Genomic DNA, 15,402 nt, shown 5'->3' on the forward strand with positions numbered 1-15,402 from the left:
AATATTGTATCTGAGCTAGTTATGCACACAGAAGTCCGGTGCTAGTTACAAAAATTGTCCTTGGACATTTAGAGTGTAGAGCCAAAAAAAAAAATTCTCGCTCGCTTCGCTCGCGGTCTTCTACGGTCAATAATAAGTCCAAAGCATAGCGCAATCGCTCTTAAAACTGCACTTTTCAACTTGCAAAATAGGTTGTTTTTTTTTTCGCTCGCTTCGCTCGCGATTTTGAATAGGGGATGCTTCCTATCATGGCATGTCAAACAGTCCTCAAGTTTGAATAAAAATGGACAAAATGGACAAAAATAGTAATTGTAGTTCATTTGAAAAAGGGAGGTGGGGTAGGGTGAAACCCTAAAAGACGGCTCAGCCCTGGCTGACGATACTATAAGAGATTTGGAGACGGTGCCTCAAGGGTCGACTATAGCATAGCGCAATCCCTCTTAAAAACGCACTTTTCAACTTATGAAGTCGTTTTTTTTTCGCTCGCTTCGCTCGCGGTTTTGAATATAGGATGCTTCGTATCATGGCATGTCAAGTCCTCAAGTTTGAATAAAAATGGTCAAACTGGTAGTTCATTAAGGAAAGGGGTAAGTTTTCAGAAAAGGAGGTAGGTTTTTGGTCGAGGAGGTAGGTAGGTCCACTAGCTTGCCCACCCGGCTCAAAATACGATGGCCGCCACTGAATAGTGGTTCATTTCATTTGTATGTATTTACAAAAATGTATGCCTTTTCAAAAATGATTTTTAAGTTATTAAAGCTGCACATCAAAGCTCAGCTTTCCAAAAACAAAATTACAACCTTATAAAATAATAAATACAATAAGATGTAAATTACATGACATACATCAAAGGTACAAGTGAATTGATTTCAATTCATACATCACAGCAGTTGACATATTAAGCCAGTAAAAGCCAGTAATCACAACAGTCAATCAAAAACATAGATAGATAAAATATCAATTTGAGTCATAATTCTTGCTATGGGAAATTGAAAAGTAATCACGATAAAATCTAGTCTACAAAGTTAATTTTAAGCTTTCGAAGAATTTTGCGCTCTCTGTGTTCTCTTCATTTTCTTCAAAGCTTTCTTATCAACGGGTTTAGTTGATTTACCCTTTTTCCCTTGCTTTTTGAAAGCAGCCTTCTGTTTTCGTTGATCCTTCTTCATTCGTGGATCTACTACTTTGTAAGGTCCCTTTACTCCCTGAGGTCGCTTCGCTCTCTTGGCTGCACCACTCTTCTTGGCCACAACATAAGTGATCTCCTTCTTCTTTTCTTTAGCTTTCCTGTAAAGTCTGAAAAGGAAAAATAATAATCAGTTAACAGTTTGGAAAATTTTTGATAGGGAAAATAAAGTTTGACCTTCAAAACTTACGATTTGATTTGTTTGGATTTTTCCTTATCTGACATATCAACATTTTCCATGATATTCTCCAATTTCTTCTTAGCTTTCTCAAGTTTTTTGACAGCTCGCCTCTTCTTTCTGGCTTTAGCTTCAACAATCTTCTTAATAGGCCTGATATTAATTTCCTCCATCTTTTTCTTGTATTCATCCACCATTTCCTATAATAAGGATAAAATGCTAGAGCCACTGATACAAAAATAATAAAAACAATGAGGGTAAAGTTAAACATGGATTAACAGATACCTTTGGTACTGGCACATCCTTCTTCATATGTTTTTTCTCTTCTTCAACGAACCAATCAGGTAGGTTGTCATCATTAAAAACATACTTATTCCATCCAGCATCAACAATATTTCGCTTTGCTTTAGAAGAGGATACCATTAAGGCACCAAGAGCAAGACCTTCTTCATCCAACTTGACTTTCTTGGCTTTGGAAACTGGAAAAGAGAAACCAGATAAATAACCCCGTTGACTGAAGATTTTGTACTGATAAAGTGATTCAAGTATTTGCATCATACCTTTTTCTTTGGGCACTACTTCAAACCCATCCTTATCTGCCTCCTTTTTAGCCTTCTTAGCTTTTTTGTCTGGTTGAGTTGTGAGTGACTGTTCAACATCATAATCACTACCCTCATCACCGTCATCTGAATACTCATCAATAGGATCAAATGTTCGCTTTTTACTCCGCTTCTCTTCGCCAAGAATACGACCACCCTTTTTATGATACTCTTCTGCAAGTTGGTCCAATTCAAAGTCCTCATCAGCCTCATTCATAAGATTTTTTAGGGCATCCTGCAGGTACACAAAAGAATTCGTAATGCCTTACCCATAAGAAGAAAAAAACTCACCATTGGTAAATTTAAAAACCTTTGAATAATTATTCAAAGGAATAATTATTAAAAGGAATAATTATTAAAAGGAATCTAGAATACATACCTTTTCAAACCACAGCTGGGCTTTCTGGGCTCGCTTGTCTTTTTTATCCCTGGGATCCAAATCAGTAATGAGTGGGTTTGAACTTTCAGAATCAGTGACTTTCATGGACTTTCTATTTCCTGAAGGAGCATCCTTGCCATTAGACTTAGAGTTTCCAGTATCTGCAAATGTTACTGATTTCTTTTTCTTGCCCGACTTCTGAGGACCATCTTCGTTGTCACTATCAAGACCTAAATTTTAAACAAGTTTTAACACATTACACATAAAATCCACAGAAAATGCAAATTAAGAAACACATGCATGTGTATTGCAACACAAAGGAAAAATTAACCCACCTAAACCATCTTTCATATATTTTTCTTCATCTTCATCCTCACTTGAAGATTCTGGCTCACTCTCACTGTCCTTATAAAACCTACAGAAAAGAGTCATTACTAAAAACAAATATTCAAAATATTGGCACAGTACAGGTAAGGCTGGAGGCTCTACTTACTTCCCAGATTTATCAAGATGGGATTTTTCTTTGTTATATCTTTCTATTTTGAGCTTGGGGGCATCGTCATCAGATTCATCTGATTCAGCAACAATTTCTGGGGCCTGATCAGTCATTCTTGACAAGTCCTGCACAATTGAAAAAATGTTAAATGCAGATTTTGCTTAAACTAAAAGGTCGTCTGCATAAACTTTAATTATGTTAAACATACAGCAGCATTGGTAATAGCACGCAGGTCAAATGCTTCTTCCCCTTCCATTGTAGGACCAATATCACCTTTGAGAACCATTTTTAAATTCATCCTTTCTTGGAGTTTTTGCCTTTCTTTGTTAGCTTTTCTTCGCTTCTTCTTAGCCTCAGCTTTCTCTTCTTCCTGCATAACACATTAACAATTAAAATAGAACAGAACTTAAGGTAGACAAGCAATAAATACACTGCCAGACCAACAATTTTTCAAGTATTTAAAAAAAGAAATTGGCTTACACTGAGTGCTTCAATCCTCTTGGAAACCTCCTGCAGTTCTAACTCATCTTCATCAATGGACAGCTTCTCATCTTCATCATCTTTCACTTCAATAGTATCTCCATCTCCTTTTTCCACTTTAATTTTACTGATAAGATCTTCTCGCACAGCTTTGTACCAATTCAATACTACACGTAGGTCTTTTCTTCCCAGAACCTTAATATCTTTACAACATTCTCGAATTTCAGCTGTTGTTTTAGGGTGTTTACTTATTTCATCATCTTCAAATACAATCTACAAAGATCACAAAATATATTTTTAAAAGATAAAAATAAAATAAATAAGATGAAGAATATACATATCTAGCAAATTACCTCAGCTAGGCCAGCGAGAGCCTCAATTCCGTTGGAATGTGCAATGAACTCTTTGGCTGTTATTGTGGTGTGTTGTGTGTAATCTCCAGCACGGTACCCTTGAGCCCTGGCTTTCTTTTGCTTTTCAGGATGCATAATATCTGTGACACGAACTTTGGGCTCCAATTCCAGTTCTTCAAAGACATACTTGGGGTCTAAAAACCTGGGGTCTAGGTGATCAGGAGCAACATAGCCTTGGCATACAACAAAAATCTCAGCTGATTCAGCACGAGACGCAGATGGTTTTGTTGCATGAACCTACAGCAAAATGAAAATTAGTATATGGTAGATTGGGAGTAAAAAATATAAATATGAACAGCAAAGCAAGTCATGTAACAAACCTTATTGAACAATTGTTTTAAAACCCACACCAAAGCATGATAATCTTTGGATCGGAATACTTTGGTAACAAACCACCCTCCTCTACGGAGAAACCTTGTTGCTACCTTCAAAGCACTAAGAGTTAAACAAATTTGACCATAGGCATCATGCAACCAGTTTTTACCTAGAAGGAAGAGCACATTGATTGTAAAAATGTACTTAAGAACATAGCACATCATTCAAATTGCATAAGGTACCTTACCAACATTTGGAGCACCATCGTGTAAGACAACATCAGCCTTCCAGGTTTGCAGTTCTTTCTCTAAAGCTTTCGCAGTTTCATCAGTGGTAATATCACCCACAAGCCCAATAGCTCCAGGAATCTGTTTTATAGGAAATAAATCCACACCTAGAGAGATTGAGAAAGAAAAAATTAGGGTGGTGTCAAAACGCTTATCGCCCTGGTTGGAAAAACAAGAATTACATGCATAGAAATGTCTCAATGAGAGACTGAGGCACTCACCAACAACAATACTGGAGACTGGCATGTTTTGTCGTGCAACTTGCATCCATCCTCCAGGAGCAGCACACAAGTCTATACATACTCGAGACTTTTCAAGAAAACTGAATTTACGGTTTAATTGAATAAGCTTAAATGCTGCACGCGAACGAAAACCTGAGGAAAAGAGCAAACCATTTAACTGTACAGTTCAAAAAGAGAAGGAAAATAAATAGAAGAAACACAATCCACAAAGTAATACTACAAAACTGTCTTTAAAACTGGCAGAACTTTAGAACCGAAACGCTAGTCAGTATGGAATCACAGATGTAAAATAATAATTCGCCGACAGCACAAAAGAGGTTAAGTCTAACATGCTGAAAAACATTTACGAACCTGTTTCCTTGGCAAGCTGGTAGAACTTATCTTTACGTTGCTTTCCTATCTTCTTTTTGACACCCATGTTTGAAAGGTGAGCGTAAACTTCAAAGCCAAGTAAAAAGTATCTCTATCACAAAAAATTCAAGTCGCGCAGCACACACGTGTGTTGACTTGGTTTACTCTTCTCTCGTCTCCACCCTCCACCACACTTCGCCTCTCTCCCCTCCCCTTCCTTCCCTCTCCTCCTCTCTTCTTTCCTTCCCCCTTTTCTTTCTTTTTCTTTTCTGCTCGACTTGTCTCTCAAGTTTCTCATACATACACTCAACTAGCCTCTTCGAGGCCTTGGTAGGAATGATAGTGATGAGAAACATACCGCATACCTGTTGTAAACACGCAAAACATGACACCATGCGCGCACCTGACCTGGTGAGGTTAGAAAGAAGCTAGAGAGTTCATTGGAAGTTTGCACACAGAAGGAAAAGATAGAATCGATCTACGATGAGGAACTTGATTGTGAACAATTCCAGGGAGTTTTCCATCCCTGGACTCAAGCTCAGCGCAAATTCCCACGATTTGATTGTAGTTGACCATCTAAGAAATGCTATATTTGTGCAAAGTGGTGGAATAGTGTACAGATTCTCTACAGAAGATAATTCCATCACCGAGCTGTTCAGAATTGATCAGTACTATCCCAGTGAAGATGGAGCACCTCCGTCAATTGTGTCAATGTGTTATTTTCAACTGACAGATTCTTTATGCTTGGCTGTTGACAAAGGTGAATTGCTGAGTCTCAACTGCGCAGCACAAGAAGAAGTAGAATGTGTTGGTTTTGTCGAGTCTGGGTTGAGGCTTATGGAGGCAAGTCCAGACGAAGATGTTTTAGTCCTGTTGACAGCTCAGGACACAGTCATTACAATGACGGCATCCTTTGATCCTATAAATGAGACCAATCTCCAACAAACAGAGTTTGGAGAAAATCAGTTCATTACCGTAGGTTGGGGTAAAAAAGAAACTCAATTTCACGGCTCAGAAGGAAAGGCAGCTGCTTTAGCTAAACGTCCAGGTCACATTGCTACACTGTCCAAATTTGATGAAGGATCTCCCCAAATTACATGGCGAGGAGATGGAGCCCTCTTTGCTGTAAATTGTTTAAATAGTGCTACTGGAGAACGATTTGTTCGCATATTTGACAGGAAGGGAGATCTCATGTACACCAGTGAGCATATTCCAGGTAAAAGAGGCTTGCTTTAGTTTTTATGATTCCTTTTGTTGTACCATATACCATTGAAATTAAAAATAATTGTCATATGTTTACAGGCTTAGAAGGTGTAGTATCATGGAGACCATCAGGGAACCTCATGGCTTGTACTCAACGCCTGCCAAACAAGCATGTAGTGTGCTTCCTAGAGAAAAATGGCCTTCGTCATGGTGATTTCACTTTACCCTTCTCCCTGGATTCAGTACTAGTTCGTGAACTTTTGTGGAATGCAGAATCAACTATACTTCTTGCTTGGTGCCAAGTTGTATCAGGAGTGTCTCCACCAGCTGGTGTAAGGATGAAATCCCATTACTTGAACCTTCTATAAAATTACTTTTCATATAAAGAATACACTACTTAAAAAAATTAATTTTTACTTTTTAGCTTGTGGCTGGACAAAGCACATTGCTTCTTTGGACTGTGAATAACTATCATTGGTATTTGAAACAAAGGATTGATTTGCATGTAGATCATAGCCCAAAAGCTGTATGCTGGGATCCAGATTCAGGAAATCGCCTTCATGTCATCTGTTTAGGAGCAAAATACCTCAGCTATGACTTTTCATGGCGGGTTGACCATAGTTCTGGTACAAACCAAAATGATGGTGCTTTTGTCTCAGTAATTGATGGAGGTGGGTTTGTTAATTGCAAATCAATATTTTACTGTGTGTTCTTCTGTTGTTGTTTTTTTGTCTAACTTGTTCTTGTACCTCAGATTCCCTTCTCATTACTTCATTTCGGCATAATGTTATTCCTCCACCCATGTGTGGTACAACACTGAAACTTCCAGCTCCAGCTACAGAAGTAGTATTTGCACCCCAACATGTGCCGACATCAGCAATAAAAGAACTTGAGAGCAGATATCTCAATACAAGCTCTACCGAAGACTCCGGGTAAATGCTTTTTGTAGTCTAGTATTGGATGAAAATTCTCTTTGTCTGTCAATATTTTCAAGCCCACTTTTGGTATAGGTTTGGTGATGTTGTGGAATCATTGAGCTCCAACCCCAACAACTTTTGTGTGTTGTTGTGCAATGGCACATTAGCTGCATTTTCTTATGTGGGTAGTCCTCACTCACCCAATCCCAGTCATTCTTTGGCTGGTAAGTTGATTACCTACATAATATCCTCGTCATATTATCTAATTTTCTTTAACCTTGCCAAAATATATTACTACTTTTTAATATACTTTACAGGCGTTTACCAGATAGCATGGCAGGAGGGAGGTCAAATGATTCCAAACAACTATCTTCATCACTGGACGTGGATGTCACGTGACACAATGGTCTGCAGCGCTTCTGTGGAAAGTCAATCCCAATTATGTGTTTTTGACGTTGATTCTCTAGGATCGTCAGATAATGGACGTGTTGTTCTTAGGTGAGATTTATATTAGATGTTATAATGTATTAAAGCTAATATTTGCACTCCAGCTAAACTCAGTTTCACATTACAGGAAAACTGTAGCTTTACCTAGCAATGTGGTGTCCATTGTGGCAGGTACAGAGGGAAACACAGTCATTCTACAACTAGTAGAGGGCAAAGTGTTGTCCTTTTCACTGGAATCTGATACTATCTCCGATATGTTTACTTTTCCTCAACCTGTCCACAAAATTATGGCCTGCAAACTGGATAAAGACTGTGGTTTGGGGCATGAAGTTGTTCTTGGCCTTTCAAGTCACAATCGGTTATATGCCAACACTGATGTGATTATGGGTAATGTGACCTCCTTTGCATTGCATTCTAAGTTTTTGCTTTTCACCACGTCTCAACAACAGCTCTTTTGTTGTCCTTTGAAGAAAACATCTCTACTGTCTTTGTCAAAGACAGGTGGAGATAGTGGAAGGTAACTGGGCTGCTAATCTATCCAGATCTGGATGTTTGAAAAATGGAAGTACAACTCAAATCTTCAATGTCCTCTCTACTTTATTCTTTTTCAGCTTCGGAGTTGTGGAGAGGAAAGTTGAACGTGGTTCAAGACTTGTTGTGGTTGTACCGGATGGCAACCGTGTGATACTACAAATGCCCCGCGGCAATCTTGAATGTATTGAGCCCAGAGCTTTAACTCTCTGCCAAATGGCTGACTTGCTGAATACACAGACATATTTTGAGGCATTTGACCTAGCTCGGAAACAGCGCATAAATTTAAATTTATTTGTTGATCATGATCCTAATTTGTTTCTGAGAAACATTGAACTCTTTGTGAAACGTGTCTCCAATCCACAATGGTTATGTCTCTTCCTTGCTGAGCTTCATGATGAGGACTGCACAAAATCAATGTACAAGTCTCATTACCCTGATCAGTCTCCTTCATCACTTTCGGATAAAGTTAAAACAGTGTGTGATGCATTTTTAGCAGCTGTAAAGAAAAGCAATGAAAAGGAAGCTGAGAAATTAACCTTGCCTGTTTTGACAGCATTGGTGTTGAAACATACATCTGAAGGTCTAGAAGCAGCACTCACTTTAATTAAAAAATTAAAGGAATCTGAAGACAAATCTAGTAGCTCTGTCCCATGGACTGTGGCATTACATCATTTGCTGTACTTGAGGGATGTTAATCAGTTAATGGACGCTGCCTTGGGAATGTATGACTTTAATCTGGTTGTTATTGTAGCATCCAAATCCCAGAAAGATCCCAAGGAATACTTGGCTTTTCTGAATAAGTTACGTCAGATGGAGGAAAATTATCAACGATACAGTATTGACAAGCACCTAAGAAAGTGGGAATCAGCACTGATTCACCTCATCAAATGCCCGGATGATCACAACTCAGAGCTGTTGCAGTTTGTTATCAATCAAGATCTATTCAGAGAAGCCTTAAGCGCATTGCCAAAGCATGACGAAAGGTAAATTGGATTCCTTTGTTTTAATGAAATTCAGTATTTAGATTAACATGTCATTTTTATGTTCCTTTGTGTCAGGTTTCAGATGATTGCTTCCGCCTATGCAGATAAGCTTGCATCCCAACGTTTATACAAGGAGGCAGCAGTTATGTATCGCAGAGCCTTAGATTTCAACAATGCTCTTTTGAGTCATCAAAAGGCACTGGCATGGAGAAATTGCATTCAGGATGCAGATGATATCGGTCTCAAGTAAGCTGGAAAAATATTATAATTAATTCTTATTATTTCTTTTTCTATTATGTATTCTCAATGTTACCCCATTTATTGTGTCTTTTTCAGCGAAGAAGAAAGAAGAGAGCTATTTTCAGAGCTAGCAAGTGCTTTGCAGGAAACTGGACAGTTTGGAGATGCTGCATTGGTATATCAAGTGTATTTGAACCAACCTCTCAAAGCAGTACAAACACTTTGTGGTGGTCATCTATGGACAGAAGCTCAGCGAGTTGCTAACTCTTTAAAACTTCATGATAGTATTGGTGAGCAGCTGTAAATTTACAGGACCAGTAGATTTAATTGAGTACTTTGGGGAATTTCAAAATTTTATGACCATAATCTAATTGTTACAGAGACTGTGATCCATCCATGTGCTTTGGATTACGCTGATGTAATGTGTGTGCAGGTAAAGACATTGAGTGATACATTTAATGCTCATCTTAGCCGCCTTTTGGAAGTGAGAAGAGAGAAACAACTGGCACGTGAACGATTAGATGCTCAAGATGGGGACGCCGATGCTTGTGTTGAAAATGATATGTTATCTGACACCAGCAGTATAACAGGCAGTTCAGTCTCGTCTAGAGGTTCATCGAGGTTAGTGGCTAGTACAATAATTAAAGCTGTCTATTCACATGTATTTCCTACATATTAAGTTCCTTAATTTATTTTTCTCTTTCAGTCACTCCTCATCAAGTAATAGATCGAGCAAGAACCGCCGAAAACAGGAGCGTAAAGTCCTTAGTCTGAAAAAAGGAAGCCCTCATGAAGAGTTAGCTCTAATGTATGCCCTCCACCAAAGCATAACTTCTACTTTTGCTCTTAGAGGTAGAACTTTCAGATTGTTATTAAAAGTAGTTAGTGGTGAAGTGTTGTGGTAATGATGTTTCATAATGATGCTATTTAAAAACATTTTGCAGAGGAAATTCATTCTCTTGACTGTGCTCTTGTTGACTTGAATGATGACAATGTTGCCCGAGATCTTCAAAATTTGTTGTCTGTTACTCTGAGGACAATGGAAGGAAGTTTTTCTAAAATTTGGCCCGTTCACCTAGTTCAGGGGAATAGTAACCACACTGCAACTGTAAGTTTGAAACTAAATCTAATTTTATATTTCCTTAAATTACTGTCTCAATTTAGTAAAATATTTCCCTTTTTGTTCTTTCCTTCTTTTTTTAAAAAATAGCAATCGTTTGGACCCAATGCCACGTCGAATATGCTTGCATCCTCCATGAGCTCTGCTACCTCAAATCAACTAGATATGTCATTACTAGGTAAATGTTGGGTACCTAATCCATTGAACCTACAAAGCCATATCTATACACAAAGAAATTGATTTAATTCCAAATATGTATTTATTGCTTTCAGAACCCACATACCGCTTTCCTCCTGTGATTCGTCTTGTTAAGTGGGAGCTGGACATGCTGAGAAGGACATGCAAATGATTTGTGCTTTGTTACAAATATTGTTGATTTCTGTAACATAGCCATCAACATTGTGAAGATAAAATTATACATATTTTTAAAGAAATAGATAAGTTTTAAAAGTAAAAGAGGCATATCTCTATTGTAAGTACCTGAGTTTGTTCCTAGCACATCTTTCTTTTATTTTAATTCAGCCTTAACTGTTCACAAAACTCTTTCCATCTTAATCTATGGGGTAGTGAATTTTAGGTTTAGGTCAAGGCAAAGTCTCAGCCCAACTTAAGATAGCTAGGGTACCACTAAACTACCATTAATCACATCCAAATAATTCTTGGGTGAAGAAACCTCCAAGAGACATATCATGTTTGTAGGTGAGGTGCTGGAAGTGATAAGTTTGCCTTCAACTGAAGGTGGGGTTGGACCGTCCGTAGAAAATCTTCCAGGTCACTTAAGTTGGCCTGAGGGCGCAAAACTTCAGGTTAGACTTTTCTATTTCTGTCAGAAATTTTTAAAATGTATAAAAAGAAGGCGTTTGAAATGGAATGGAGTGGCGCCGGTGGCGCGGTAGTATCCTCTCCCAGCCCTCATTTTTTGTGCAGCAAGACCGTATAGAGATAAGGTATGCCCTCTTTTCTCGGACTGCCTGGGTGGTAGGCACCCCATTGCTTACATCACCACCAGGTTCTAATGGATATTTAATTCGTAGGTTTTCAGCGTCGGGGTTGTTTTTGATGGCAACAATAAGCCTCTGGCCATGCTGTATTCATTTAAAACAAATCAAATACCTACCCAGAAACAAGCAGGGGAAGAAATTTACTTAACCAAGAGCAGGGTTGTTACAAGGTCTGGATTTTTAATTTTTTAACATTTTCCTAACCAAAGTCCTGATTTTTACTGACTTTTTAGGCAAGTAGAAAAGCAGTATGCTGAGAAACAAGACAAACATTGATCACAAGTTTGTTTTCTTTTTACATAACTATAGAGAGGCAGTCAATGGGAGAAATTTTCCTAACTTTCCCTGACCAATTTTCTAATTCCTCACTTTCCCAGTCTGTTACAACCCTGTAGAGCTAGGCCCCAAAACTACCAGGAATGTAGTAATGTACATAAACAACACAAGCCTAATTGTGGGCTATCGAATGGAGTTTTTGGGTTACCTAAAAGAACAGTCAAATTACGTATGTATTTTTATTTATTTCACAACATAAATATATACATTCTAACAATGAGATAAATTTAGAGAGTAGAAAAATATTGTTTATGCAGTCAAATTATTTCTTGGAATAATATATTGACAGGTAACAAGAGATATAACAAGTTTTGAGGCACGGAATATCAAAACAAAGAAACAATATCACAAAATCTTAGAATACGACTTGGCATTGCACTAAATCGACCATCATTGGAAACAAATACTCGATAGAAAGCATAGATTAAAATGAAAATACATTTAAAAAATTAGAAAATTTACCAGTGCATAGTGATGTTCGTTTTGAGCAAACAAAGCTGCAAAATAAAATGTTGAATCTTTTTTGATTAAATCACAAGAGGGCAGAATACCAAATCACATAATTCTATTGCTGTAGGAGTGTTGTACAACTATGTATCCTAAGTCTAACATTTTTGTTCCTTTACTCTTATTCAACCACTAATCAATAGTATTTTTCATGGGACTGTGATTTCCTATGTATGCAGAATGATATGTGAATAGTTAAATGCACGTGAAGGAGTAGAAATTAGATTAGACACAGATACAAAATTTGATTTCAGTAATGAACGCATGCTCTAAAACCATATTATTTGAATAATACTTTCTGTTTCCCAGTGGATTTTACTCTCCGTACCAAAATTTATTGTGTCCACATAGCTTTTATGTTGTTACTGCAAAGCATGAAGCAGTACTCATCTAGCCACAGAATGAACATCTTCCCAGTAAAATCTTTCTCTTGGGAACAGGCGAACAGTCTCATGGCCCTTGAAAATAATTCAAAAGAAAGCATGCTTACTCCTATATTACCAACGACATCAATTCTAGACAAGGCAAGAGGTAAGGTCTAGTTGTTTGGATCTATCTCCAACAACCAAGGATCACAAAGTTTCACTCTTAATTCAAAATCAGTTCGCAAACGCACATTCTTCAAGTACTGCCCACAAAGGAGGGAAGGAAAAATAAATGGAAAGTCAATTGTCATACCAATAGTTCGCTATAACACCTACAGTTCAATCACATCGCGTACCAATCACTCGAGATCATCCCCTCAGCTCCACTGCTCAAAGGGGTCCCTCTTGGGGAAGAAGAAGGTCTGCAGTGATCGCGACGAGGGCATGGACACCCTCTTGCCGGCGCCGCTGCTGCCCGCCGGCCCGGCCGCCCTGGCCAGCTCGTCCACGCTGGTCGCCAGGCGGCGAACGGAGTAGGCGCTGGGCTTGGTATACACCAGCTCCGTGTCCTGGGCGCGGCGCGGCGGCGGAGGCGGCGGCAGCAGCGCCGGGGGCAGCGCGCGGGGCAGCATGGGCACGGGCTCCACGCCCAACAGGGCCAGCACTCGCTGGGGGTTCTCCAGCACGAACTGCTCCAGCAGGTCGGCGGGGTAGTCCGTCTGCAACAGCGACACACAGTCAAACACTGGCAAATCCCGGTAGAGAGAGAGAGAGCTCTGCAGAGCCAGTCAAGAAACTCGGAGGTGAGCATTTCCCATTCCTGGACGAACGAAGTAGCCGGCGTTTACACCGACCGACCCCACCCGTGTACCCACGTCGAAAGCTCCGAAAGGGACGAGGGCGAGCGGCGGAGAACGGTCGGCGCTCAGGGCGGGCCGCCGGCCCCGCTTGGCTGCTCGGCGGGTCGGCCTACCCAGCGCGTTGCAGGGGCTTTCAGTCTGGAGGTCTGGCCCCCTGACTGATTCGACCCGACCCGCCCACACCCACACTTCAACTGTCCCAGCACGCACGCGCGTTTGCCCAGCCCAACGCCCATGAGCACGACCAAGTAGGCAATACACTTTCCGGTACGCACTCACAGAAAAGAATAATTATTGTTCTAACGACCGTCGTGTTCTTGTGGCCGGTTTTGTTAATCCAAAGACACGGTGTTGCTAACGCCAACCCTATGACATCCGGTGGTTGTGCCACCAACCATGTCGTTGGAATAGCATCCCATGTCCCAGTTTTATAGCAAATGACATTTAAAGACACTTTTAAAGCACCAAACGCCAAGATTTCCGCCCGTCTATAAGAGATTGGCTAAAATGTGATTGTACCGCATTTTGCGATAAGGACCCATGAAGAAAACGTCTCAACCCCCCCCCCCCCCCCCAAAAAAAAAAACAACAACAAAAAAAACAAAAAAAAAAACAACATGCAAATTTGTATCAAGAAGGGGTTTGGTACGTTAGAAAGCTCTCTCTCAAAAAATACAGCACCCCCTCCCCCATCTCCAAGCGGCCTGTGGAAGTCGTTGGTGAGGTCTGAGTCGGTGAGCCCTACAAACGGAACACGCTCGTCTCCGCAAGAAGTGGGCTCTCACCTGTGTGGCGCGGTCCTGCAGGGGCACGGGGTGCAGCAGGGGCGCGGCCGCCATGGGGCGCGGCGGGAAGGGCGGCGGGGACAGCGGGCGGATGTGGCCGGGCGGCACGGCCGCGTGCGCCGCGCCCGCCTGCGCCTCGTGCACGCCGGGCAGGTGCACGCCGTCCTCCCAGCTGAACATGTCGGGCGGGTGCGAGCTGGAGCGGTGCAGCTGCCCCGGCAGCCCGATGCCCATGGCGGCGTGCGCGTGCGCGTGCTGGTGCGGCAGGTTGGGGTTGGAGCGCGCGGGCAGCGAGTGCGGGTAGCAGACCGGCCGCGCCGCCGTGCTCGAGGCCAGCTCCTGCAGGGCCTGGATCGCCGAGCGCACCTGGGGCACATCAGGACATTCAAATAAACTGCGGCCGGGAATGGTAAAAGTGCTACCGGGAGAATACGCGGTAGCTCTATGGGTTGCCTACGCACTGGCGTGCAGGCGCGGAGGGCGAGGAGGGAGCGGAAGGGGTGGCGGAAGGCAACCGACCAGCAACCGGCCGCATTCCGCCTCCCGCCACCTCCACCGCGCCCCCTCGCCCTCCGCACCTGCACGCCAGTGCGTAGGCAACCCATAGAGCTGCCGCGTATTCTCCCGGACACCCGGTACAGGTGAGTAGAACAAGTCCCTACCTCGATGCTGAGGGTGGCCACGTCCTGGTGCAGGCTGCTGACGTGGTTGTCGAGCCGCTCGACGCTGGAGCGCGCGTCCGCGCCGCCCACCACGCCCCGGGGACGCTCGCCCGCGCGCCGCGACCGGCCCCCCTCCGCGTAGCGCAGCTCGTCCAGCCTGTGAGCCCCCCCGGGGGAGAGGTTTAGAGAGACGTGAGAAGAGATAGGACGACGCGCGGACGTGAGCGTGGCGCTGGCGCTGTGTGTGACACTCACCTGGACTGGAACTTGGCGTGCCGGCCGGGGGAGGCGTACAGCGCGTGCATGGGCGACAGCGGCGACAGCTCCTCGGGGCCCTCCTCGCCGAGGTTCTCGTCGTCCTCGCTGATGGACGGCAGCGTGAGGGACGGGCCGCCGTTGCCCTCCGACTCCTGCTGACAGGCAGGCGGGATGGCGGGAGGTTTAAATATCGGCGGGACGATCGAAACAGTCAAACAAGTCAGGCTCAACCATACTTCACTAAAAAAATATCGCACACCA

General features: G+C 42.0%; 3 protein-coding genes across 3 annotated transcripts in view; 1 reads left to right on the plus strand and 2 right to left on the minus strand.

Annotated features, from left to right (window-relative positions):
* Positions 1-683: 683 nt before the first annotated feature.
* LOC113206054 (pre-rRNA 2'-O-ribose RNA methyltransferase FTSJ3) lies at positions 684-5,117 on the minus strand. The gene is made up of 14 exons (XM_026421947.2): positions 4,924-5,117; positions 4,552-4,704; positions 4,291-4,437; positions 4,049-4,212; positions 3,669-3,965; positions 3,316-3,588; positions 3,044-3,205; positions 2,833-2,960; positions 2,675-2,754; positions 2,340-2,569; positions 1,922-2,195; positions 1,647-1,840; positions 1,374-1,561; positions 684-1,293 (listed from the first exon to the last, which is right to left on the minus strand). Exons 1-14 carry the CDS (start codon positions 4,988-4,990, stop codon positions 1,029-1,031), a joined length of 2,622 nt encoding a protein of 873 aa, XP_026277732.1. The 5' UTR covers positions 4,991-5,117; the 3' UTR covers positions 684-1,028.
* Positions 5,118-5,280: 163 nt separating this feature from the next.
* Positions 5,281-10,823, plus strand: LOC113206055 (putative elongator complex protein 1). The gene is made up of 15 exons (XM_026421948.2): positions 5,281-6,139; positions 6,226-6,458; positions 6,551-6,797; positions 6,881-7,058; positions 7,137-7,267; positions 7,361-7,541; positions 7,618-8,007; positions 8,102-9,007; positions 9,083-9,253; positions 9,344-9,537; positions 9,628-9,868; positions 9,954-10,099; positions 10,192-10,355; positions 10,458-10,545; positions 10,640-10,823. Exons 1-15 carry the CDS (start codon positions 5,407-5,409, stop codon positions 10,714-10,716), a joined length of 4,080 nt encoding a protein of 1,359 aa, XP_026277733.1. The 5' UTR covers positions 5,281-5,406; the 3' UTR covers positions 10,717-10,823.
* Positions 10,824-11,875: 1,052 nt separating this feature from the next.
* Positions 11,876-15,402, minus strand: part of LOC113206066 (potassium voltage-gated channel subfamily H member 8) — a 121,075-nt gene continuing 117,548 nt past the window's right edge. Inside the window, exons 13-16 of the mRNA XM_052266904.1 lie at positions 15,139-15,376; positions 14,884-15,040; positions 14,222-14,587; positions 11,876-13,295 (exon numbers count right to left, since the gene is read on the minus strand). Of these exons, the coding sequence (XP_052122864.1) occupies positions 12,954-13,295; positions 14,222-14,587; positions 14,884-15,040; positions 15,139-15,376 (1,103 nt within the window). The 3' untranslated portion in view covers positions 11,876-12,953. The remainder of the gene's footprint in view (positions 13,296-14,221; positions 14,588-14,883; positions 15,041-15,138; positions 15,377-15,402) is intronic.

The sequence above is a fragment of the Frankliniella occidentalis genome, unplaced genomic scaffold (genome assembly GCF_000697945.3).
Source record: "Frankliniella occidentalis isolate FOCC.00 unplaced genomic scaffold, Focc_3.1 Scaffold44, whole genome shotgun sequence".
Classification (NCBI taxonomy): domain Eukaryota; kingdom Metazoa; phylum Arthropoda; class Insecta; order Thysanoptera; family Thripidae; genus Frankliniella; species Frankliniella occidentalis.